The 23,927-nt window shown below is 55.7% G+C and overlaps 7 protein-coding genes across 7 annotated transcripts; 4 read left to right on the top strand and 3 right to left on the bottom strand.

Annotated features, from left to right (window-relative positions):
* Nucleotides 1-1,429: 1,429 nt before the first annotated feature.
* MFIFM68171_08665 (uncharacterized protein) lies at nt 1,430-3,442 on the top strand (the record flags this gene model as incomplete). The annotated part of the gene is made up of 1 exon (XM_071064085.1): nt 1,430-3,442. One exon carries the CDS (start codon nt 1,430-1,432, stop codon nt 3,440-3,442), a length of 2,013 nt encoding a protein of 670 aa, XP_070920186.1.
* A 1,414-nt stretch (nt 3,443-4,856) lies between these two features.
* On the top strand, nt 4,857-6,673 carry MFIFM68171_08664 (Carboxylic ester hydrolase; the record flags this gene model as incomplete). Its single annotated transcript, XM_071064084.1, has 2 exons — nt 4,857-6,429; nt 6,492-6,673. 2 exons carry the CDS (start codon nt 4,857-4,859, stop codon nt 6,671-6,673), a joined length of 1,755 nt encoding a protein of 584 aa, XP_070920185.1.
* A 124-nt stretch (nt 6,674-6,797) lies between these two features.
* On the bottom strand, nt 6,798-8,523 carry MFIFM68171_08663 (Delta 8-(E)-sphingolipid desaturase; the record flags this gene model as incomplete). The annotated part of the gene is made up of 3 exons (XM_071064083.1): nt 6,798-7,550; nt 7,609-8,269; nt 8,345-8,523. 3 exons carry the CDS (start codon nt 8,521-8,523, stop codon nt 6,798-6,800), a joined length of 1,593 nt encoding a protein of 530 aa, XP_070920184.1.
* Nucleotides 8,524-9,444: 921 nt separating this feature from the next.
* Nucleotides 9,445-10,630, bottom strand: MFIFM68171_08662 (Short-chain dehydrogenases/reductase; the record flags this gene model as incomplete). The annotated part of the gene is made up of 2 exons (XM_071064082.1): nt 9,445-10,157; nt 10,279-10,630. The coding sequence occupies 2 exons, from the start codon at nt 10,628-10,630 to the stop codon at nt 9,445-9,447; spliced, it is 1,065 nt and encodes a 354-aa protein (XP_070920183.1).
* A 1,658-nt stretch (nt 10,631-12,288) lies between these two features.
* MFIFM68171_08661 (Lovastatin diketide synthase LovF) lies at nt 12,289-20,504 on the top strand (the record flags this gene model as incomplete). Its single annotated transcript, XM_071064081.1, has 10 exons — nt 12,289-12,468; nt 12,525-12,611; nt 12,662-12,719; nt 12,773-13,106; nt 13,158-13,683; nt 13,750-14,404; nt 14,460-17,396; nt 17,464-19,232; nt 19,286-19,612; nt 19,665-20,504. The coding sequence occupies 10 exons, from the start codon at nt 12,289-12,291 to the stop codon at nt 20,502-20,504; spliced, it is 7,713 nt and encodes a 2,570-aa protein (XP_070920182.1).
* Nucleotides 20,505-21,587: 1,083 nt separating this feature from the next.
* On the bottom strand, nt 21,588-22,574 carry MFIFM68171_08660 (Reticulon-4-interacting protein 1, mitochondrial; the record flags this gene model as incomplete). Its single annotated transcript, XM_071064080.1, has 1 exon — nt 21,588-22,574. The coding sequence occupies one exon, from the start codon at nt 22,572-22,574 to the stop codon at nt 21,588-21,590; it is 987 nt and encodes a 328-aa protein (XP_070920181.1).
* A 616-nt stretch (nt 22,575-23,190) lies between these two features.
* MFIFM68171_08659 (Germin-like protein subfamily 2 member 2) lies at nt 23,191-23,645 on the top strand (the record flags this gene model as incomplete). The annotated part of the gene is made up of 2 exons (XM_071064079.1): nt 23,191-23,210; nt 23,264-23,645. The coding sequence occupies 2 exons, from the start codon at nt 23,191-23,193 to the stop codon at nt 23,643-23,645; spliced, it is 402 nt and encodes a 133-aa protein (XP_070920180.1).
* Nucleotides 23,646-23,927: the final 282 nt, after the last annotated feature.

Here is a 23,927-nt window from a genome sequence, read left to right as displayed (position 1 = left end):
AGTCAAGCGGCGCCACAATGATCGCGAGGAGGGCGTGGAAGAGGGCGTGGAAGCAGGGAGGCGCTTAGTCAGATGGACAGTTAGATGGACAGGCAGATGGACAACTGGGCCGTTAAACTGTAGGAAAACAGCACTTATTTGGGTCTTGTAAGATATCAACGAACTAAGGCGAATTGATCACTTTAACAACGTCAATTGCAACTGCAGTATTTGGTGGGCTTTTTGCGCTGAAATGGGCGTCTTGCGTCCATTGTCATGTCTATTTTGGCCCTGCCAGGGTTGGGGTTATATATGGAAGATGTCAGTGCACGTGCTATTTATGTGGGGCTACAGTATCCTGGGACACTACACTACAGTCCGAAAAGGCAGGCTCTATAGAAATCTGTAGATATAGAGCTTACTATACAGATATATAGATCAATATATAGAGTAAAAGAAGGCCTTCTTTAGAATATAGATAGGAACTTAGTAAAGGTAGTATATATAAAGTTATCTAAGGAAATATCCGCTATCTTTATAGGAGTAAAAATCGGGATATTATCTTACTTTTCTCTACTGAAACTGCATGCACTTTAACAGGACTACTACCGTAAGATAGATCTTGAAGAGCTGATTCTAACAGTATATAGATCTATATGGTAGGATAGATAGTAGTTGCAAGGTCAGCCAAAGTCCTCCCTTCTCTATATATATAAATCAAAGAGTTAACCTCTATAACTCTACCAATATTGCCTGCACTTCAACGAGACTACTACCAATAGAACCGCCGTAAAGAGAGATATCTAACAGTATAAATATTATCTATCTTACTTTATATCTTCTAATTTTGCTGTGACGTGAGAGCCAATTTTGTTCGCAACAGCCTCAGACCAGCTGGCGTGAGTTTTGTCAATGCGATTTGATTGGCTTATTGAAGTAGGTCTATAAAAGTGGGTTAACAGGTACAAGCGGTACCTCACGCCCAGCAGGTCTGAGCATCTGAGACCAGGGACTCAGTGGGTTAATGACTGCAGTGCTACAATCGGGTTCTGGTGGTCGCAGCCCGATCAGCCTTACTAATCCCCTCTGCCACGAAAAGGACGCGGGTATCTGTTAGGCCTAAATTTCTCAGCCGGCGTTGTTTTAATTAGTAGTTAAGTTTAAGAATCGGCGGGTCCTTTTGTAACTTTGTTTCCATCCGTCCGCTGCGCCAGCGCGACTCAGCAGTTTCCATCGCAATCGCATCCACCTCGCCCAATTTCTTACCCATCTTTCACCAAGCATGCTTCTTCGTCACCTTCCACGCCAATATTCGCTCCGGTCGCTCGGCTGCCGTCGCGCACGCGTACCTTCATTCTGGCGGAACAACCCACTGTTGATGAATCCGGCGAAGTTTCGCCAAATCCAGAGATCGAAAGCCCGAGGTCAGGATGCTAGTGTACTCGGGCCGATGATCTTCTTCTCTCTCTTCATTCTCTATCTAGCTGATCCGCCGTTGAAACCGGCTTTCAACGCCGTAATATGCGTCATCTTTCCTCCAAAAAGAGTGGCAAGCAGCACCTTCTCGCCTCTTCCTACCACCACCCAAGGCGCGACCCAAGAAGTCCCTTTCATCTACCAACCGATTACTCTCCCCAACGAGTTTCGCATTCTTGTTGTGGAACCGGGGTCATTGCCCGATGAGGTCCATTGTCGCATAATAAACGTTGTCAAATCATGGCGGACGAAATACGACGCCCTATCCTACGCGTGGGGGGACGAGCACCCAACAGAAACGATTATCGTCAACGGCTCGCGTACAAGCGTCAGAAAGAACCTGCACTCGGCCCTGGTCAATCTGCGGCACCCCAATCGGCCACGCAGATTATGGGTGGATGCGCTATGCATCAATCAGGCCGATAACGAGGAGCGGGCTGACCAGGTCCAGAAGATGAGCTGGATATACTCTACAGCACAGAATGTTGTCATCTGGCTCGGCGAACAGACCTCTGACGTTCGAGGGGCGTTCTCGGTACTTGAGAGCTTCGATCGGATGTGCAATACTCTCCTCTACGACAACGAAGAAATCTACTCTCTCAACTGGTCGCCCGTCTTCCATCTACTGCGGCGCCCATGGTTCCAACGGACGTGGATCATCCAGGAGGCTGTCCTAGCGCAAACACCAGTCTTGGCCTGCGGCCTCGACACGATGCCCTGGAAAGTGCTCAGTGACCATGCCTTTCGTTTACGAGCCATCGTACCCGACGATCCACCACTACATCAGGCACTGAGCGCCGTGGACATGATCAATCACGGACGACGCGAGCTTCACAGGAAATATAAAGATCAGGGACGAAAAAAGGGGACGTACGTACCGGACTTCAGGTTGCTCAGTACGCTCTATGAGATACGAGGATTTCAATGCGGAGACAAGCGCGACAAGGTTTTTGGAATTCTCAGCATGGTCACAAACGTGGGCCCGGAAGACAAAGTGCTCAGTCCGAACTACCAAGTCAGCGTTGAGGATCTTTACAAGGCGGTGGCGCAGTGGGATATCGAGAAAAATGCAAGCCTGGAGATCCTCTCTTACTGCTCGGGAAGAAAGCGCGCACACCCCAATTTGCCTTCCTGGGTACCTGATTTCTCCGACCTGGACGAAGCGAAACCAATATTTATCATCCAAAGACTTCGTGCCAACCGGGGATCCAACAAAGGGCTCGAAAATGGAAATCGGCCATTCTTCCTCCAGGAGGATGGCAAGACGGTTCTCTTACTAAGCGGCAAACTGGTGGATTCAATCGCGGAAGTCGGGCCACTAATAGAACACCCACAGATGGCTCCCTTTACCGGCTTCGAGACCATGATCAGAGACACGGACGTTGTTAGCCTGGATGAGGCGGCCGTATTGAAGCGGCAAACCTGGCTTTCTGAATGCGTACGTATTGCGTCGGCCGCCGATCCCGATCCTCCAAGGAAGCCAGAAAGCATGCCCGGATTCTGGAGGTCACCGACGTTTGGGATGTCCCCTCTCCAGTTCTCAAAATTTCATAAGGCTATGATTATCCGCTCCTATACGGAAAAAGATACGAGCCTGTATAACTACGCTGATTTTCTCTACCGAGACATCGATAGCAATCACGAGCGGCATATAAGGTGGAGTGAACGGGATAGGATCTCCCTTGACAAGACGTACAGAGATCGCCTACACAAGCGAAGGTTTTGCGCAACCAGAACAGGGAGATTGGGTTGGGTTCCAGGTTCAGCAATGAAAGGTGATCTGGTTTGCCTGTTTTCCGGGGCGCAAGTTCCCATCATTTTGAGGAGGGTGTTAGTCGGAGAGCAGGATCGATTCATGGTGGTTGGTGACGCGTATATTGGGGAACTGATGCCACCACCTAAAACCCCTCAGAGCCTATGGGAGGACTTGTTCGGGCCGACCTGGCCCGATGTTTATACTGGTGGTGAGCGCCTAGTTCTTGTTTGAAGTAACCGCTGTACGTAGCCAAGGTTGTGTGTTAAAGACTAGACGTTGTCTTGAAGCCGTGTTGGTTTTCTTAATAATCACCTTTCTACCCAATCAGGTATAGAGCAGGGGATGCCTTCCTACTCCCCTTTGCACCAGGACGAACAGTCCCTGTGGCTTGCAAACATCACGACAGCCCCCTCAAACACCCTCTGACAGGCTGGACCGCTAGTCTGGCGAGATAGTTGAAGCTTTCTCACCTGCAATCCTTTTTTCGATCTGACAGAGGTTAACTTCCCTATAAGCTACTAGATAAGGAGGTATACTAGAGATTAAGTAATGAGTAGTGTAATCGTGAATTGTAGAGAAACTGTAGGAACTTTACCTGACAATTCGGTTAAAATGATTGTTAATTTCTAAGAAGAGGATAGAACTAGAGTTAGTCTAGTTTAAGTAGCTAGTAGAATAGAGGATTCTCTATTAAAAGATGTAGATTTTAGGCCAATTATAACAACCAGTACAGTAGATATAATAACCTCTGAGATAACTGATGCTATAAATATAATTTGGGGTAGTTATAGATATTCCAAACATGATAGTAAAGTTTGTAAATCTACGTATGGAGTAACAGCACGGAGATAATGTACTGTCAGCCCTTCGATGCTTGGCTGTGCAGCCACGGTGGGGTCATCCAAAGCATTTCTGCCAGTACTAGGCGTAAATGCCTTATGAGTAGCAAACATTATAACGAGGATCACCGGTTAGATAATAGCTCTGAAGCTTAGCCTTGATGGCTATCGTCGAGGGTGCAACACCCTCGTGGCTGGAAACCTACTCGTGGAGATTATCTTTCAATCTGGTTACGTCAATGGATGGGAAAATGGTTATTGCCTAATTACGCCTTACCTCAGAGCGAACGCGAGTTTCTCTCCAGGGGAGAGGTGCGACATGGGCGGCGGAGCCACTGCTCATGCACGATATATCAAGGTAGCACTGGATAAATTCAAGCTCCCAAATACGGACTAATTCAGCACCGTCCTGGCAATCTATCTTCGGGTTTCGGATTGGTCCCCAGCGCGTCTCGCGGGAAGCCTACCTAAATTAATATGTTCCCTAGATCTAACTTGGTTACTAAGTACGTATTCTTGTGGTAGAATATCCTATGCTTCATCATCTTGGAAACCAAGATGAGCACCCGAACGCTTTGGAGGTGAAATGGGCATCTTGTTCCGTCTTATTTCCTTGCCGCCCAGCTTCTCGTCAAGTGGGGATTGCAACCAAGTTATGCAAGAATGCTGAAGGATTCTAGCCGCGTCCCAGACCCCGCAATATTCTGCCTCGTCTCAGGGGTTAGCAGCTTACAAGACCTTTACTTCCGGGGCTCACCGTATCCAGGTGCCCGATCTATATAGATTGCGTGACAAAGAGCAACCGAATGAAGCCCTTCTATCTCGCCCTCCTGCCAGTGGTGCTGGCAACTTGCCAAACCGCCCCCCTGGCGACGACGCGTAATGGAACCTACACGGGCCGGTACCTCGCCGAGTTCTCGCAGGACCTCTTCCTAGGAATCCCTTATGCTAGATCTGGACGCCTGCAAAACCCCGTGCCCTGGAACGAGTCATGGGAAGGTTCGCGGTCGGCTGAGTGGTACGGCTCCATTTGCCCTTGCCCGAGCTCGCCTCGAAACCTCAGGAACGCAAACGTAACGGGGATATCGGACGACTGCCTCAATCTCAATATCATCCGGCCATCGCAAGCTACTCTAAAGACCAAGAAGAAGTTGCCCGTGGCCGTGTGGCTGTACGGCGGCGGCTTTGGCGACGGCTTCGGCGCGGACCTCAACTCCAACTTCTCATGGATCGTCCAGGAGAGCGTGGCGCAGGGCATGCCAATCATGGCCGTGACGCTCAACTATCGTGTCGGCTTCCTCGGCTTCCCAGGTGGACACGAGGCTATGGCGGCAGGCGTGACAAACCTTGGCCTGAAGGACCAACGCCATGCGCTGCGCTGGATCCAGGAGAACATCGCCGCTTTCGGAGGAGACCCGGACAAGGTGACAGTCTGGGGTCAGTCCGCCGGCGCCAACTCGATCCTCTACCAACTTATGGCCTACGGGGGCCGGAGCCGTGAGAAGCTCTTTCACGGCGGCATCGTGATCAGCGGGTCGGTCGGTGTCGGCAACACGGTCCGCCCCGATCGCGACGACGCCGTGCAGGGTTATCGACACATCCTTAATGCGACGAACTGTCTCGACGCCGAGGACAGTCTCGACTGTCTCCGCGAGGCACCCCTGGACCTGGTGTTCAACGCCAGCAACTCGATTCGCACTCGGCCAACGTGGTGGCCGACGGTGGACGGGGACTTTATCGCGAAACCGCCAACCCTTCAGCTCCTGGCCGGTGAATTCCCGCGTGACGTGTCGGTTCTGGCGGGGACAAACGATGATGAGGGCTTCACCGTCGCAAACATTTACCCCCCAGCCACCGAGACGGAAGAAGAGCTCCGTCAGATCATCCGGGCCCTATTTCCATTCGCGAGTGATAAGACGCTAGATCTCGTTCTCGCTGCTTACCCGGTTGACGGGCCCAGCCCTCCGTACGCTTTGCCCATGGCGGAAACCGACCGGCTCTGTGATGCCCTGAGGGAGGCGGGACAAGAACGGTGTGGCCGGCAGTATAGGCGTTTGGCGGCCATTGTGGGAGACTTTACTTTGATCTACGGGCGTCGGGTCCTGACTAGGAAGTTTGCAGAGCGTGGGATGACGGCGTACTCGTACCGGTTCGATACTTGGCCGACGTCGATTCCCATTCAGACCCAGTATGACCCCCAAACCTACTTTGCGGGTCACTCGTCCGAGTATTCGTATTTTCTCCGTTTCCCACGCGACTACGAGTTGTATGGAAACAACCCCCCGGTCGCCAACTCGACTTCACACCTTGCACTCTCGCACGGCATCTCGGCAAGACTGATCGCATATGTCTACAACGGGAACCCAAACTCAATCCATGGTGCGTTGAGATTCGTCTTCAGCTCGCAGCAATGAAGTCTCTGCTGACTGTGATGAAACAAGTCCCGAAAATGCCCGCGTGGCCAAAGTACAACCTCAAGAGACCCTCCAATCTTGTCCTCAACGCCACAGAAGTCCCGGATATGCTAAATGTCCACGTAGAGCCCGATACATGGCGTGAAGAAGGGATGGCATTGTGGGCAAAATATCCCCTGGAGCTTGACATGTTTTCCGGCGGCAGTTAGACGTATTCCTAGTCCTCCCTAGGACTCAAAGGAATTAGTATTACGTATTGTCTCGTTGTACCTGACGCGAGACGGTTGATGGTATAGTCTATATGAACACTAGGAAATTCAAACCCATGAACCTCTAATGCAACCCACTTGTCCCCGTCACAGCCATGAACTTCTGGCACTCAACCAGATGCTTGACCTGCTGCCCAACCTCGCCCAACCGCCCCAGCACCTTCGTATTGCCTTCCGCAAACCCCAAAACCGTATAGGGGATCCCGGTGCTCTCGCAAAACTCCCTCACCAGCGCCTGCAGTCGGCGCAGATTGTGCCTCGGCACCCGGGGGAACAAATGATGCACCGCCTGGAACTGCAAGCCCCCATGCACAAAGTCCAGCCAGGCCGGACAGTCGACGTCCATGGTGGTGCGCAGCTGGCGCTGGGCGAACGACTCGGACTCGCCGAGCTCCGACGTCGACATGCCCCAGTGGGACAGGGTGATCTGGACGTGCAGCGGCATGGTGACGACGTGTGAGAGGAGCACGAACGCGACGCGGATCGTCCAGGTTGGCAGGCTGCGCCACACCAGCAGGTACCCGAACAGGTACCAGTAGCACGACATGAAGACCATCTCGACCGGGCGGATCCACCAGGCCTTGCTGCTGCCCAGCGAGGCCGACTTGGCCGAGAGCACGTGCAGCCACGAGAGGATGTAGAGGTTGAACCGGGCGAGGCACATGACCGGATAGTAGGTGTACTGCTGGTAGGGCACCATGAAGTTGGCGACCGCGTCCCAGGCGAAGGTGAAATCGTAGTAGGATGAGTGGATGCCGCGGAAGAACGAAGGCGACGTGGCGAAGAGGGGTACGTTTTGGATGTCCGGGTCGTGTTCCTTGGACTGGTCAGTGTTATGCTGATCGGAGCGATGTGATTATGGCTAAAACACCTACCGGATGGTTCGTGACGAGATGATGCACGTTGTGGCTGCTTTTCCACCACCCGATCGACAAGCCGCAGCAGAAATCACCTATGAACATGGCTATCAGACTATCCGCCTCAAAGCTGCCGGTAATGGCTCCGTGTGCTGCATCATGTGCGGTGAACATGATCTGGTGCCAGAACAGGCCCAGGAAAACTGCCGAGGTCATGTACCATTCGTACCGCAGAGTCACCATCGAGAGGGTGAATAGCGTCGTGTATCGGGCCATCTCCTTTGCGTATTCCAGATACGGGCAGTCGTAGAACCCCTCATCGTGCAACCTCTGATGCAGCTTTCTGTATTTCTGCGCGATGTCTTTCTGCACCGCGGGGTCTAGCGAGGGATAACCCGCGATGTCCCTGTGAATCTCTTGGCTCTCTGCCCAGTCGACGAATGCAGCAGCATCGCCAGCAACCTTAGCTGCAGCCGGAGGGCCATTAAAATCGGGCTCAGCGGGTTTGATCTTGGAGGAAGCGGGATCGCCGTGTGGAATCGCCGGTGGTACCCCTCCGGTTCCCTGCTTTTGGTAAATGCCACCCCTGATTGGAGGTGTCCTGTTGATCCATATCCCAACTGGCTTGCGGCCAATTCGAAAGGCCTTCATGCGCTTCCATGTAGCTGGCCGGTGGTACCTGCAAAGGGGAAGCATGTTAGCGCACTGATCGAGTCCCTACTGCGCGTGGACAAACACAGACGCAAAGTCTTACGCCTTAATCTCGTCAGTCGCATCTTTTCCAACCATGTGCAAGATAGCCAGGCGTCCACCGGGATGCTTCTCGAGCCACGAGTCCAACTGCAGGACATAGTCTTCAAAAATGACGATTGCATGTCCTTCGGCAATCAAGCCCTCTACCGCCACGGCGGTCAATATGCTGTCACGCTTCATGACAGCGTGTCGAAGAGTCAGTGAACGGCGTGGAAGCTGATCTGCCACGGGAAATAGAGGAGAGTCCTGGAAGGTCGGGCGGAAAACAAGAGAGAGGAAGACAAGAGGATCAAGAAGAGGACAACGAACGTCTTGTACTGTACCACATGTGACACAAACCAACGGATAGCAATCCGAAAATCCTCCCACGATAAGAACCTCTTGCCGGGATACGTAATGGCTCCGCCGCCCTTGGCGCGTTTGACGGTCGATGAGATTCCCGCTAAAGGAGTGAGTCCACTACGGCCGGAGGGGCTGAAGAACACAATCTCCCCCTTTTGCGCCAAGCAGCAGCAGCTCAATCTCGTGGGACGAAGAGGGCAGATCCGGCCGCCATGGCGTAGAAGTAATATTCTATTCAATTTTCAGGCCGACTCAGCCACTAGTTGCTCCAGACGCAATTTATAGCCTGTTTCATTGATCGACGTCTGTTCTGGCATGAAACATTTGGGCCGGGAGGCGGGAGCCCCAATTCGAGGCGAAGAGGCGTTGGCCGAGACCTGCTTGGCACGGGGGGTTGCGCTGTATGCAGGGACCGAGCTTAACTTGGGAAGACTCCACTTACGCATCGCCTGGAATAACACACACTCGATACTGTACTGTACGGCATGTGCACCACTAAGTTACAGGTGCATTATCTGACCTGTACTTAAGGTTGTTTTCAGATCGGCTCCACTTGAGCGGATGTGGGCGTGAAGTTAATTGGTGCCACACTCATCGCATCAACAGAGCTGTTCCCACCTGACACCGAGGCACAAATTGAACGTTGTCGATGCCCATGTTGCAATCCCAATCAAGAGCCTAAGGTATGGTCGGCAGTACATATGCAACAAAAACGCTAAGCAAACCCCAGCAAAACAACAAACAACGCAGTTCCCCGACTCACACAAACTCTGACCCAGTAACCCTGATAAACTCAGCCACCGTGTGCACCCACACCCTCCTCACCAGATCCTCGCCCCTCAACCTCCTCAACAGCTCCTCCACCTTCGGCCCGCCCGCCTCGCCGTCGAAGCCGACAGAATACACCCCGCTCCCTTCCAGCCCGTCACTCCCCCGCGCCACCGACACGCCGTCGTCGTCCCGCAACCTGACCCCGCTGGTCAAGGCAACATCCACCCCGTCCCTGGCCGGGAACCTGGCGCTGGTGGCCAGGAACAACTGCCTCTCGCCGGCCTCGGCAACCGGCAGCGCGCCCACGGAGGCGCCCACGACCCGGACCTTGGCGAGCAGGCCGCGCATGCCGGCGCCGCGGCCGCGGCGGCAGCGGCGGACGTCGCGGCCGAGGTTGGTGCGGACGCAGCCGGGGAAGGCGTGCACGAAGCTGACGTCGGGCGCCTCGAGGGCGAGCGACTCGAGCGCCAGCGTGGTCATGGCGCTGAGGTGGGCGCGGGCCTGGCGCGGGTGCGCGTCGGGCGGGATGTAGCAGCCGGGGAAGTTGGACGGGTCCAGCAGCCCTTCCTTGGTCCCCCCGTACACGCTCACGACGCGGCGGAGGGCCGACGCCTTTTGGAGCAGCGGCAACAGGTTGGCGATGAACCGGATGCGCGCGTAGTAGGTTACCGCCGTGGGGTAGTAGAGGGCTTCGACCGTCTCTGGGGAACCAATACCCGGGGGAGGGGGGTCGGTTTTAGTAAGTGTAGGCACTTTATGAAGGCGCGCGTGGGATCCTAGGGATTCTGGGGGATCGGGGTTGTGGGGAAGAGGGAGGCCCACCTTGGCCGGTCACCATGGTCCCGCAGGTCAGGAACAGCAAGTTAACTAACTTCTCCTTTGTATAGATCTCTCGGCACACATGGTCGACGTTCTGGAGGAGCGAGACGTCGGCTTGGAGGAATTGGTACTCCCCCGCAGGGTTCAAGGTCTGGAGTTCGGCCAGGATGCGGATCGCCGACTGCTCGGAGCGTCCGATGAAGTAGATGCGCGGCTGGACGGTGTGCTTGGCGAACTTCTTCATGGTCGTCTCCCCGATGCCGCTCGTGCCGCCAACGAAGACGGCGACGAGACCCGGCGGGAGGGAGCGCGGGATCCTTGCGTTTGAGGCTCGCATCTGCTCGAGGGAAACCATTTTGCTCAACCTTGTGGCACGAATCGAGGAGCTTGACTTGGCGAGCTTATTGGTGTGACCGCGGCCGGCTGAACCAAGAGTTGAACTTGGCTCTGGGTGACGACAAGCGTTGGGAAATGGAGGGGTAGCGTCGAAAGCAGAACTCCGTGGACCCTTGGGGATCTAGTCATCTTGACCTGACATACACTAGGCGCGTAGCTACGGGGTGTGCATGTGCTCTTCTGGATCGGATCTATGGGGCAGATGTAACAAGCAGAAGACGGTCAGCTTCCCAAGCAGTAGCGGCTGCGAGATCTGGGGGGCAACGATCCTTTCTGCATCCGTCAATTCTTGGTTTTGGCTCAGCGGAGCACCAACGATTTGACTGGGTGGGCCTGCTCCCCGAGCTCTGTTGGGGCCCGCATCAAGATCCACCTTGCGAGGAGGATTGCGATTTGGTTTCGAGATTTGCTTCGGACGGTCCGTGCCCCGTATCGCCATCGCGGCGCGGCAAATTCTTCCGTTTTCTTCGGAAGATAGCGGTCGACAGAGAATATTTACAGGTGCTCTAACCCTTTGAGAATTCGGGATCTTCGACGTCCCAACATCCCCAGTTTGGAATGCCCAGTTCCTTTTCTTGGTGCATCGAGTGTCAACCGTCTCGCTTTTGTTCCCTGAAGGGATTAAGTACACTAGAAATGGCAAAGCCGATGCTGGAATGCGTGTCAGGCCCGACCCACAGAATACTAAAAGGGATGCCGATATCGTAATTTGTACCATAATAGTGTATACGTAATTCAGGAACTTGTGCGATGCTCCAGGACCAGCAATGCCAAGCCATGTTGATCTGCCGCGCCAAGCTCATATCCCTGCCATGTCTTGGCCAACCTTGGTCAACCGCTCAAAGGGTCGCCAGTTCATCATCACTGACAATACTGCCCGTCTTGAGCGCCAACAGCGTGAGAAGAGCAGAATCGGGTCCAATCGCTGAATTGCTGTGATACCGATGACAGAATGGGATGGGGGAATTCGCAGTCTTAATGCGTCTTCCCGGCACCCATTCACGGTTCGGACTTATTTGTGGGTCGGATACCGGAGTTTCTCGGCGGAGTGGAACGGCTGCAGCCGCCCTGCCACTACACTTACTTAGAGTCAGACTGCGTTCCACTACACAGGGAGTTTGCAAGCCCGGGGCAGATCGGACCGCCTGTTATGGATCTGGCTGTTTCTCAGGTTGCTGTCGGCCCCTGTCCAAAGCGGCGTCAGTGCCTCTATGTGTCATTGCGTAGTAGCGAGTCCCGGAGTTGCATCTGCGTTGCAATTGGGGGTCGTCGGAGTATCTAACCATCGATCTGGTGAGATCGGGCCTACAGGAGCTGAATATCACCGAGTGCTCGGTCATCTTGCAGAAATGGCCCGCTGGATAGGCAGTGTTGTGCACGACTGAGTTTTCTGATTTGCCATTCGGCTATCAAGTAGCCAGGGCAGCCATCCATCATGGGATGACTGTATCAAGGGGTGACAGGACAATCAAGGGATTAGTTCGACCCAATACCCCTAATATAAGTAGTCGTCTCCCTAGACTGAGCCGTTACACAGAAAGTTGGCGCACCTCGACCTTTGACCAGGTATTTCAACAACACTTCGGTTCCAGAACCCAAAAAGAGGAACCCGGCAAGATGGCAACCAACTCCCCAATTGCCATCATTGGCATGAGCTGTCGATTCGCTGGCGATGTCGACAACCCAGAGAAGCTATGGAGACTCCTTGCAGAGGGTCGGAGTGCGTGGTCCGAGATACCGAAAGACAGATTCAACCTTGGCGGTTTCCATCACCCGAACTTTGAGAAGTTGAATGGTGTAAGTATCGGCATTGCCACTCTAGGAGCACCGTCGCAGTTAACGCGGGGATCTAGACGAATGTTATTGGTGGCCATTTTTTGAAGGAAGATGTCGGGTTATTCGACGCACACTTCTTCAACCTCTCAGCCGAGACAGCAGCAGTAAGTGAATGATCCACAACCTCAGAAGCATCGTAGCTGATTGTGAGAAGGCATTGGATCCGCAGTTCCGGCTTCAGCTGGAATCGACCTATGAGGCCCTCGAAAGCGGTAGGTTCGGCGTCGGGCGTGCACAGGATACTGCAGAACTGACAGTAGCACAGCTGGAATTACATTGCAGGATGTGGCGGGCTCCAACACCTCAGTATTTGCCGGCTCTTTTTTTCGCGACTACCATGAGAGTCTGATCAGAGACCCAGACGCTTTGCCTCGGTTTCTTCTGATGGGAACGGGGGCAGCAATGGCGTCGAACCGTCTTTCCCACTTCTTCGATCTGCGTGGGCCCAGCATGTCAGTCGATACGGGTTGCTCAACAACGCTCACAGCGCTGCACCAGGGGTGCCAAAGTCTCCGGACAGGGGAATCCAACATGGCCATTGTGGGCGGCGCGAATCTAATGTTTAATCCCGACATGTTCATGGCCATGTCATCCATGACGTTAGTTTTCGCCCTCAATGACTTGCGCAAGACTCACTGACAATGATACAGACTAATCTCCAAAGATGGCAAGTCGTACGCGTTCGACAGCCGGGCGAATGGGTACGGACGTGGCGAAGGATCCGCCACAATAATTCTGAAGAGATTGGATGACGCACTTCGCGACGGGGACCCCATCCGCGCCATCATCAGGGAAAGCGGCGTCAACCAGGACGGCAAGACCGAAACCATCACGACGCCCAGCGCGGAGGCACAGGAGGCCTTGATCCGCGACTGTTACCGGCGAGCCGGCCTCGACCCGGCAGAAACGACTTACTTTGAGGCGCACGGCACGGGCACGCCGACCGGCGATCCCATCGAAGTAGGCGCCATTGCTTCCGTCTTCAAGGACACCAGACCAGCGGACGAACCGCTCAGAATCGGTTCAGTGAAGACGAACATTGGCCACACAGAAACCGCGAGTGGCGTCGCGGCCATCATCAAGGTGGCCTTGGCTCTGGAAAAGGGCCAGATTCCGCCGAGCATCAATTTTGAGAAGCCAAACAAAAAGCTGCACCTCGACGAGTGGAAATTGAAGGTTTGTTTCATCCTTTCTGAATCCCTAATGGCCGGTTTCGGATCGATGCTGACTGCTGCGTGACAGGTGCCGACCAAACTTGAGTCCTGGCCAGGAAGGGACGGTGTCAGGCGCGCATCCGTCAACAACTTTGGCTACGGCGGGTCAAACGCCCACGTAATTATGCAAGACTTTGACTCTTTCATCGCAGATTCTTCCAGAGCAATCCTTCCAAACGGACAGACAAACGGCACCAACGGACATGCAAATGGCGTCGCGGACAGGCACACTAACGGGTACACCAACGGCCACTCCAGGAGAAATAGTGATGCAGGTGGCCTTATCCGCCCCCGGGTCTTTATTCTCAGCGCGAAAGACGAGAAGGCGGCGCAGGCGATGGCCGACAACCTCAAGGCCTACCTGCAGAACGTCGAGACCAGCGACGAGAATGGGTTTCTCGACAACCTAGCCTACACCCTTGGCCACCGCCGTTCCCGGTTCCCTTGGATCTCGACATTCTCTGGCAGTAGCATCGCGAACATCATCAAAACCATCGAGTCTGGCAAGGTTAAGCCGGCCAAGACAGGCTCTTCCCCAAGGCTCGGTTTTGTATACACTGGCCAGGGTGCGCAGTGGTGGGCCATGGGACGAGAGCTCATCGAAGTGTATCCCGTGTTTAAGGCTACGCTGTTGGACTGCGACACGCATCTCAAGAAACTCGGGGCGGGCTGGAACATGATAGGTTAGCCAACACCTGTCACCGTCGCTGTCGAGCGCAGCTAACAGAGAGAATCCAGAGGAGCTCAACCGCGACCCAGAGACCTCGAGAGTCAACCAGCTCGACTACAGCACGCCCGTCTGCGTCGCAGTTCAGATTGCGCTGACGCAATTGCTGCGAGCATGGGGTATCACGCCAACGGCAGTAACAAGCCACTCGAGCGGAGAGATTGCTGCCGCCTACACTGCCGGCGCCCTCGACCTTGCCTCGGCCATGGCAATCGCGTACGCGCGTGGCGGCTTGGCCTCGGATTCGAACCGCCAGCTTGCGAGAAAGGGCGGTATGATGGCGGTTGGCTTGAGTGCTAAGAACAGCCAAAATTATTTGTCCCGTGTATCCCACGGCAAGGTCGTGGTGGCGTGCGAGAACAGCCCTAGTAGCATCACCCTCTCCGGCGATGTCGACGGGCTCGATCAACTGGAGGCCATCTTGAAGCACGAGAACATTTTCGCTCGGCGCCTCAAAGTTGATGCGGCCTGGCACTCCCACCATATGGAGGCCGTTGCGGGTGCCTACTACGCTTCCATGGACAAGAAAGTCCGACCAGCGCAGAAGCACCTCGACATGATCTTCTCGTCGCCTTCGACTGGGACTCGGATGGAAGACGCCAACGAGATTGGCAGTCCCGCACACTGGGTGCGCAGCCTGACCGGCCCAGTCCAGTTCGTCGACGCGTTCCGCAATATGTGCTTTGCAGCTCCGGGCAGCCAGCTGGACGTGGACATGGTAATCGAAGTTGGTCCGCACGCTGCGCTCTCCGGGCCGATCCAGGACATCATGGGCATGCCCGAGTTCAAGGAAGTCAATATCCCGTACGGGAGCTGCTTGATTAGGAAGCAGAATGCCGTGGATACGATGCAGGCTCTGGTGGGGAATCTGGTACAGAAGGGCTATCCGGTTAACCTCGTTGCAGTCAACTTCCCGTATGGAAAATATGGGGTGAAGGTCCTGCACGACTTACCCACTTACCCATGGAACCACCAGACAAGGCATTGGAACGAACCACGAATCAACAAGGCCCTTCGGAGTCGGAAGGAAACCCATGATCTCCTCGGGTCGCTGGTGCTCGGCACCAACCCCAATGCTCCATCATGGAGACACATCATCCGCATCAACGATTTGCCCTGGATTAGAGACCACGTGGTGCAAGACAACATGATTTACCCTGCGGCAGGCTACATTGCCATGGCCATTGAGGGTGCGGCATATCTGGCTTCCCATAAATTCGGCGGCAAGAAAGTCCGGGGATACCGCCTACGAGACGTTGACATACTCAACGCTCTCGTAGTGCCAGAAACAAGTGATGGCATAGAGCTGCAACTCTCGCTTCGGCCATGCAGCAACAGGACGCTCGACACGAAAGACTGGACAGAATTCCAGGTGCAGTCGGTGACTGCTGACAACAAGTGGACTGACCACTGCAAAGGTCTGGTCTTCGTTGACTGCTCCCCCGAGGAAAACCACGAGCCTAGCGGGACAATCACACAGGGGACTCGGCGGAAGCTCAATCAGCCAGTGGAAGAATCCGCGTACAGGAGTCGCATCAGCCCGCATGACATCTACGCCAACCTGCGGTCTGGAGGGATTTGCCATGGGCCAATCTTCCAGAACATCAAGAGCATTCGTGCCCGCAATAAGCAATCGATTACGTCCTTCATCATTGCTGACACGGGGGCCGCGATGCCTAAACGCCACCAACACCAGCACATCATACATCCTACAACGCTCGATTCTGTTTTCCAAGCAGCATACACCGCAGTTCCCGGCGCAGGGAATACCGTGCGGACGCCCAAGGTGCCTCGGTCGATCCGAAACCTGTGGGTCTCGCATGGTATCAGTCCGCTACCTGGCCATTCTTTCAATGCCTACACGAACCTGGACCACCTCGACTCGCAAACCATGACCACCTCCGTCACGGTTGCCGACGCTGCGGCCGACCAGATCGAGGCCACGCAGTCGCCAGCCATTACTGTTGACGGTTTTGTCTACCAGTCAATCGGCAACGCCCCTGTCCAAGCGGCCGATCCGTGGGAGCAAGACAAGTTTGCCATGGCTAAGTGGGTTCCCGATGTCACCTTCCTCAAGGATTCACACCTGAAGAAGCAGCTGGGCAGTGAGATCTCGTCCAAGGAGGCCGAGCTCCTCATGGATCTGCGCAGGGCATGCCTCTTCTTCATTTACGATGCGCTGCACGAGCTCACGGAGGCCGACATCAAGCGTCTCGAATGGCACCACAAGAAGTTCTACATCTGGATGAGGCTCCAAGTTGAGCTTGCCCGGACGAACGAGCTCGCGCCCGGCAGCTGCGAGTGGGCCAACGCATCGTACAAGGAGCGGACGAGACTCCTGGAGAAGGTCAGGACTGGCAGCACCAACGGCGAGATGGTCTGCAAGCTTGGCGCTAAGATTGTTCCCATCCTTCGAAATGAGGTTACTCCTCTGGAGGTTATGGTTGAGGACAACTTGCTGTCTAGGTACTATCGGGATGGGCTGAAGTGGGGTAGAGCCAACGCGAAGCTCGGTGAGCTGGTCAAGCTCTACGCCCACAAGAATCCTCGGGCGAAGATGATCGAAATCGGGGGTGGGACTGGTGGAGCGACAAGTCACATTTTGAATGCATTGGGAAACAAAGGGCAGAACCTCGCCTCTTACGATTTCACCGACGTGTCCTCGGGCTTTTTCGAGGCTGCCAAGGAGAAGTTTCAGGACTGGAAAGGCATGATGCGGTACAAGAAGCTCGACATCGAGCAAGACCCGGCAGCTCAGGGGTTTGAAGAGGGCACTTACGACGTCGTCATTGCCTGTCAGGTGCTTCACGCTACCCAGTCGATGCACAACACGATGACAAATGTTAGAAAGTTGCTAAAGCCCGGCGGGAAGCTGTTTATTATGGAAACCACCAAGGACCAGTTGGACGTTCAATTCGTTTTTGGCTTCCTCCAGGGCTGGTGGTTAAGTACGGGCTCTCCATCTCCTGTCTTGCTTATGGGGACTTAATTTTTACTGACATCAACTGCGTACAGGCGAAGAAGAAGAACGCAAGTTCAGCCCATCCTTGACAATCCCCATGTGGGACCGCTTCTTGCAGCGAAGCGGTTTCCGCGGCGTCGAGGCTGAGGTACACGACTGTGACGATGACGAACTGTACTCCTTCAGTGTCATGTCGTCGACAGCTCTCAGCAGCCCTCCCAAATTCGACTTCGATATCGCGTTTGTGACCACGGCCACTTCGGCTCCCGACTTTTGGCTCGACCAGCTACGGGTTTCCATTGGCCTCTTGACTTGGACAGTGCCGACTGTCCACTCGGTCGCGTCTGCGCCAGTCGACGAGAACAAAGTGTGCATCTTCATCGATGACTACGAAAATCCAATCTTGGCCAACACGGATGCGGCGCAGTTTGAAGGACTCAAGAATGTTTGCACAAGGTCAAAGGGCGTCCTCTGGCTAACCAGGGGCGGCGCTGATACCTGCAAAAACCCGCTCGCGAGCCTTGCTTCCGGGTTCCTCCGGTCCCTTCGACAAGAGTACTCGGGTAAACGGTTGGGAACATTAGATCTGGATCCTTCACAACCACTGTGGTCTGCTCAGTCGATCCGGACCATCACCGAGGTGTTCAAGGTTTTCTTTGACCATTCCATCGCTGAGCCTGCGATCGACTACGAGTTTTCGGAGAGAAACGGCGTTATCCACGTCCCAAGATATATCAAGGACGCCGATCGGAATCAGGCCGTGTTTTGCCAGCCTACTGGGCCGCCAGTACCGAGAATAGAGCCATTCATCCAGGCTGACCGACCTTTGCGCCTGACCATCGGGACCACCGGCCTTCTGGACACTCTCGCCTTCGACGACGATCCGAGTGCTGGGGAGTCCCTCCCGGACGACTTCGTCGAAGTCGAGCCGAGAGCCTTTGGAGTCAACTTCCGAGATGTCATGGTCGCCATGGGCCAGCTGAAGTCGAAAGTCATGGGCTACGACTGTGCCGGTGTGATCAAGAAGGTTAGCGCAGGTGCTGCATTGAAGGGTTACAGGCCAGGAGACCGCGTATCCGTGCTACTGAGAGGCCACTACGGAAGTCGTACCAGAGTGCACTGGACCAGTGCGGTGCATATCCCGGACGACATGACCTTCGAGACTGCCGCTTCTCTCCCAACGCAGTTTGTCGCCGCCTATGTCTCACTGTACGACAATGCCAGAATCCAGAGCGGGGAGACAGTTCTCATCCACTCGGCCACCGGCGGAGTGGGACAGGCTGCCGTCATGTTGGCACAGCGCGCCGGCGCCGAGGTGTTTGTTACGGTCGGCTCGGACGAAAAACGACGGTTTGTGATGGAACATTTTGGGATCCGGCCCGATCACATCTTCTCCAGTCGTGACACGTCGTTTGCGGCCGGCATTATGGAGATGACCGGGGGCAAGGGGGTGGATGTGGTTCTCAACTCCCTGGCAGGCAGTCTGTTGCAGGAGAGCTTCAATTGCCTCGCGCCATTTGGCCGTTTCGTCGAGCTCGGGAAGCGAGACCTCGAGCTTAACAACAGTCTCGCCATGGAGGCCTTTACGCGTGCTGTATCTTTTTCCAGCGTCGACGTGATTGCTCTAGGGGAGCGCAAGCCGATGCAAGCGAACCGGATCCTGAAGGACGTCATCCGCCTGGTGGCGGAGAAAGAGATTGATCCTGTCCATCCCATTACGGTATACCCGCTCTCGGATGTTGAGAAGGCCTTCCGTCTCATGCAGGCCGGCAAGCACATGGGGAAGATTGTTCTGTCGGTCAACCCCGACACACTGGTTCCGGTAAGTAGCCGTTCACATGTTGTCCTCGGACGTTTGCTAATATCACGTCGAAGGTAATTCCCCGGACTTTTAGCATTAGACTTCGGTCCGACGCATCCTACCTCGTCGTTGGTGGTTTTGGAGGCATCGGGCGGTCAATCTGCCATTGGTTGGCAGAGCACGGAGCGCAACATATCGTAGTTGTTTCCAGAAGTGCGAACGCGAAGGGCAAGGTGGACAATCTACGAGAAGAGTTGAGCTCTTCAGGACATGGCGTGACCGTCACGGCCATTGGCTGTGACATATCGGACATGAGCGGGCTGACAAAGGCGCTTGACGAGCACGCTCGGAGGAGAATGCCGCCCATTAAGGGCATCATACACGGTGGCATGGAACTAAGGGTAGGCAAAGCCGTGTTTTTCCCTCATCAGCAGCCGCTAATGATGACCACAGGACTCGGTGTTGGAGCACATGACGCTCGATGACCACAGCGCTGCCCTTGCGCCAAAGGTGGCAGGAAGCTGGAATCTACACCAATACTTCGCCTCGCAGAATGACCTCGACTTCTACATCATGCTCTCGTCGCTCATCGGCGTCGTGGGCTTTGCAAGCCAGTCTAACTACTCATCAGGCGGTGCCTTCCAGGATGCACTGGCCCGACACAGGGTGGAACACGGGTTACCGGGCGTATCCATCGATCTAGGCATAGTCAAATCCGTGGGATATCTAGCCGAGGACGAGCACAGAAAGACCATTGATGCACTTCAGAGACACGGATTCATGGCGTTGAGCGAGGACGACGTCCTCTCAGCAATCGGTTCGGCCATCAGCACCCCGTATGCCGGCGCCATCACGCTCGGCATCAACACGGGGCCCACAGGGCAGACCGAAGACTCGGCTCTCAGACGGGACATGCGGTTCTCCTGCCTGCAGTACCAGAAGGCACACTCGGACGGCGCGGAGAAGACGACGAAGACAGGGTCCAGCGACTTGGGCGGCAGGATCTCGTCGGCATCCACCTTGGACGAGGCGGTTGGGGCGGTGGTGGGCGGCATCGCCAGGAAGCTGATGGACATCTTCATGATTGCCGAGGATGACGTGGTGCCTTCCAAGTCGCCGGCCGATTTCGGCGTCGATTCGCTCGTCGCGGTCGAGCTCCGCAACATGCTGGCCCTCAAAGCCGGGGCAGAGCTGTCGATCTTTGACATTATGCAAAGCCCCTCGATCTTGGCCCTTGCAGGCACAGTGGCGGTGAAGAGCAGTTACATTGACCCGGGCCTCTTGCCAGGCTGACGGGTCGGGCGTTGGTTGGTGTGTGTGCGTCGTGAGTTGGGGGGGGGGGGGGGGGTTGTTTCCAATGCCCGAACGGGCGAGGGTTCACATATTTGTTGGGGAGACGTGGGGAATCGTCAGGTAATGGTTCGGCGCACAGATGGGTCAGGGTTCATGCTTTTACACTAGGACCTTCTGCATTTGGTTGTGCTTGTTCTGATTGGATACCACCGGGTGGTTTTGGTGCAAGCGAAGGAGTATGGCGCATCTTGGGGATCAGCGGCGTTGGGTGCTCGGATGTGCTTTTTTCTGAATAGGGAACCTTGAGAGTTGATAAGCAGTGACAGGCCAGTACCCGTGCGTACACTGAGACATGCCGGTGTGGAGATGTGCCCCGTCAGGTTTCTGCTAAGACGATTGCGCCACCGGATTCCAAAGACGTCGATCATATGCAGATCCCGATCGGGATCAGCGGTCGGGGTAACTGGGGTGTCGCGGGGGGGTCACTCAACGCGAGGGTTGACCCGCACCCAAGTCCCCAACTGCCTGGTGATCCGCCATTCTTCAGCCTCCTGTGACCTTTCGGTACTCGCTGACCACCCTCCGGGTAGTTTAGTGAGAGTGTGAGAATGCTCGTTGAGTGAATCCTCTACATTCGGTTTAAATCTGAGGGTGTCATATGGTGACTCCGGCATCACTCCCTGCCAGGTTGCACTGGTCTGCTGACAAGCTTTTATCGGTGTTCTGGGCTATTGGGGGGTGGGCGGGTTGCAGCCACATTGGCTCAGCAGTCCCAAGCCGTGACCGTGTGTAAGTGCTACAAGGGCTGTGCATCACGGCAACGGTAGGTATGGGCGTGACTGGCTCGCGCATTATCACGCCGCCAAGTTGCAGTATTGATTTCAACGGTAAGTCAGTCTTGGTGCTCGCTAAGACCGAAGGCAAATGCGAGCCACTAACAGAGGGCCAACAAGCACGTATTGCGGCCAACAAGCCGTCCCCAGAAGACGAGAGTGAAGATCATTACTCTACACACGCTAAGCGACAACCAACTCATGCACCCGTAAGAATCCCAACTGTCCTACAGCCCACCAACTTCATCCCCTAGGTAGCAACGAAGTTGATGACAGCTTTGCCCCGCCGGTTCCTCTGGCCGGCCAACTCCCATGCCTCGAGAGCCCTATCAACCGGAAACTCCACCACTGGCAGAGGCTTGACAGCCCCCTCATCAATCAGGTCTGCAACCTTCTCCAACACCTCCCTATCGGGCGTGACAACAAAGTAGACATAGCGCAACTTGGGGCGGCCCTCGAACTCGGCCGGTACCACCCCCTTATTTAGCGCCCACTCCGGAGGCGGGTCGGCAACCGTGACCACGACCCCGTCGTCCTTGACTGCAGTCCAGCTCTTGCGCAGGACCTCCCCGCCGGCCGTATCCAACACCGCATCCACCCCCCTCCTTAGCCCCTCCTCCCAATCCGGCACCGTATAATCCACCAGCTCGTCGGCGCCAAGCGCGCGCAGAGCCGCGAGCTTCTCGCCGGACGCCAGCGCGACCACCCTGGCGTCGGGGACCACGCGCTTAGCGAGCTGGACCAGCATGAGGCCGACGGCGCCCGAGGCACCGGTGATGAGGAGCCTGGCGCCGCGGGGGAGGGGCCCGGCGCGCTGGGCGCCCAGCATCTCCCACGCGGTGAGGGCGGGGATGGGCAGGGCCGAGGCCTGGGCGTGCGTCAGCGCCGCCGGCTTGCGCGCCAGCTCGGCCTCGGGCCGCGTCGCGTGCACGTAGTCGGCCTGCCCGCCCTGAGGCGCGTCCGCCCGCAGCATCCCGTACACCGCCTGCCCCACCGCCAGCCGCCCCGCGTACCCCGCCGGCAGCGCCGCCACCGTCCCCGAGATGTCGTGCCCCGGGATGCGCGCCTGCGTCTCGTACAGCTCCGGCCACGTCACCTCGGGCGCCGTCACCGAGGCCGAGTGCACGCGGATGAGCACGGCGTCGGGGTGCTCGGCGGGCGGTGAGGGGTGCGGGTGGGAGGGGTTGAGGGTTAGTTTGGGCGAGGTGCTCGGGCCGAGGACTTGCACGGCTTTCATTGTTGGGGCGGTGGTCATGGTTAAGTTCGTAGTAAATAGGGGGATATTGTGAGGGTCAAAGTTGGATTGCGCTGTAGTAAGGAGCCACGACGGTTGTGGGAACAGGAGATCTCGGGGCGCAAGGAATCGGCGATGGAATAATTAAGTATCCAGGGTTCGGATGCGCGATGCAAACTCGCTTTGCGGTTGTGGTGCATTTGCCGGCGGATGAGAGACGCCATCCGGGCTATTAGTCACACCAAACCGCCTCGTATTCCCTTTGAGCACGAACGAGTGGTAAGTCAGCATTACTCAGCACACGTCTCTAGCAATGAGTAAAACATTACGTAGCACGACGATCCACTTGATCGGGGCTCGCTCTGGTCTAGTTTAAGGATTCGCGCAGCACAATGAATCAGCAAAACAGCCTCAATGGGCCAGTACCTCCGGTGGCCCGTCGGTATGTGGAATCATGATGCCGCGAACCCCGGACGGGGGCATGTGGAAGCGTCTATAAGTAGTAAGTTTGCCACACGCAGTTAAGGTATCTCGGCGGTATTCCGTCTTCCATCAGAACGGTGAAACAGTAGCCCAGGAATATACCACGCCCTCTTCAAAGAAGACAACACATCATAAAATGACCTCCGAAGCCAAAGCGTAAGTCAAACACCCACTCTCAACCAACAAAACCCTGACAACCAGCCCCACAGCAAGTACGCCGGCCGGCCGCGCGAGTCGCTCAAGGTCCTGTACGACCACAAACTGCCCAACTGCCCGGGGAAGTCCATCGTGGGCTTGGAGCTCTCGTACCCCCCCAACGGCTTCAGCCCGCCGCACCGGCACGCGGGGGCCACGGCGGTGGCGCACGTGCTGGAGGGCCAGTTCCTGAGCGGCATGAACGGCAATCCACCAAAGGTGTACCGGCCGGGCGAGAACTTCATCGAGCTCCCCGGGTGCCACCACACCGTGTCGGACAACCACAGCGCGACCGAGCCCATGAAGGCCATCGTGGTGCTCGTGGTCGACACGGCGGTGCTCCAGACGGAGAAGGGGTACGCGGCCCTTGTGGAGATTGACGATGGTTGGGAGTAATTAGGATGCATGAGTGGATACCAACCCTTTGGCTTGGGTCCGTTGTGATAGCTGCGGATAAGACAGACCAGGCAACGTGGCGCGTGTGGAGTGCAAAAGAATCAGAATAGAAAGAATAAAAAACCGTGGCAGACTATTAGAGTTCGCGCCACAGAGCCCACAGGCCGGTGATTGGTCTCGTTTACCCTGAAGCCCGTGCCAGGAACCGCTATCCCCTGGCTAAAAAAGACAGTCGACACAGCAAGCAGCGCGTAATTACCAACCCCCGAACAGCGATAACTG

The sequence above is a fragment of the Madurella fahalii genome, assembly GCF_045866475.1.
Source record: "Madurella fahalii IFM 68171 DNA, scaffold_5, whole genome shotgun sequence".
Classification (NCBI taxonomy): Eukaryota; Fungi; Ascomycota; class Sordariomycetes; order Sordariales; genus Madurella; species Madurella fahalii.
This window is presented reverse-complemented; position numbering and strand designations above follow the sequence as displayed.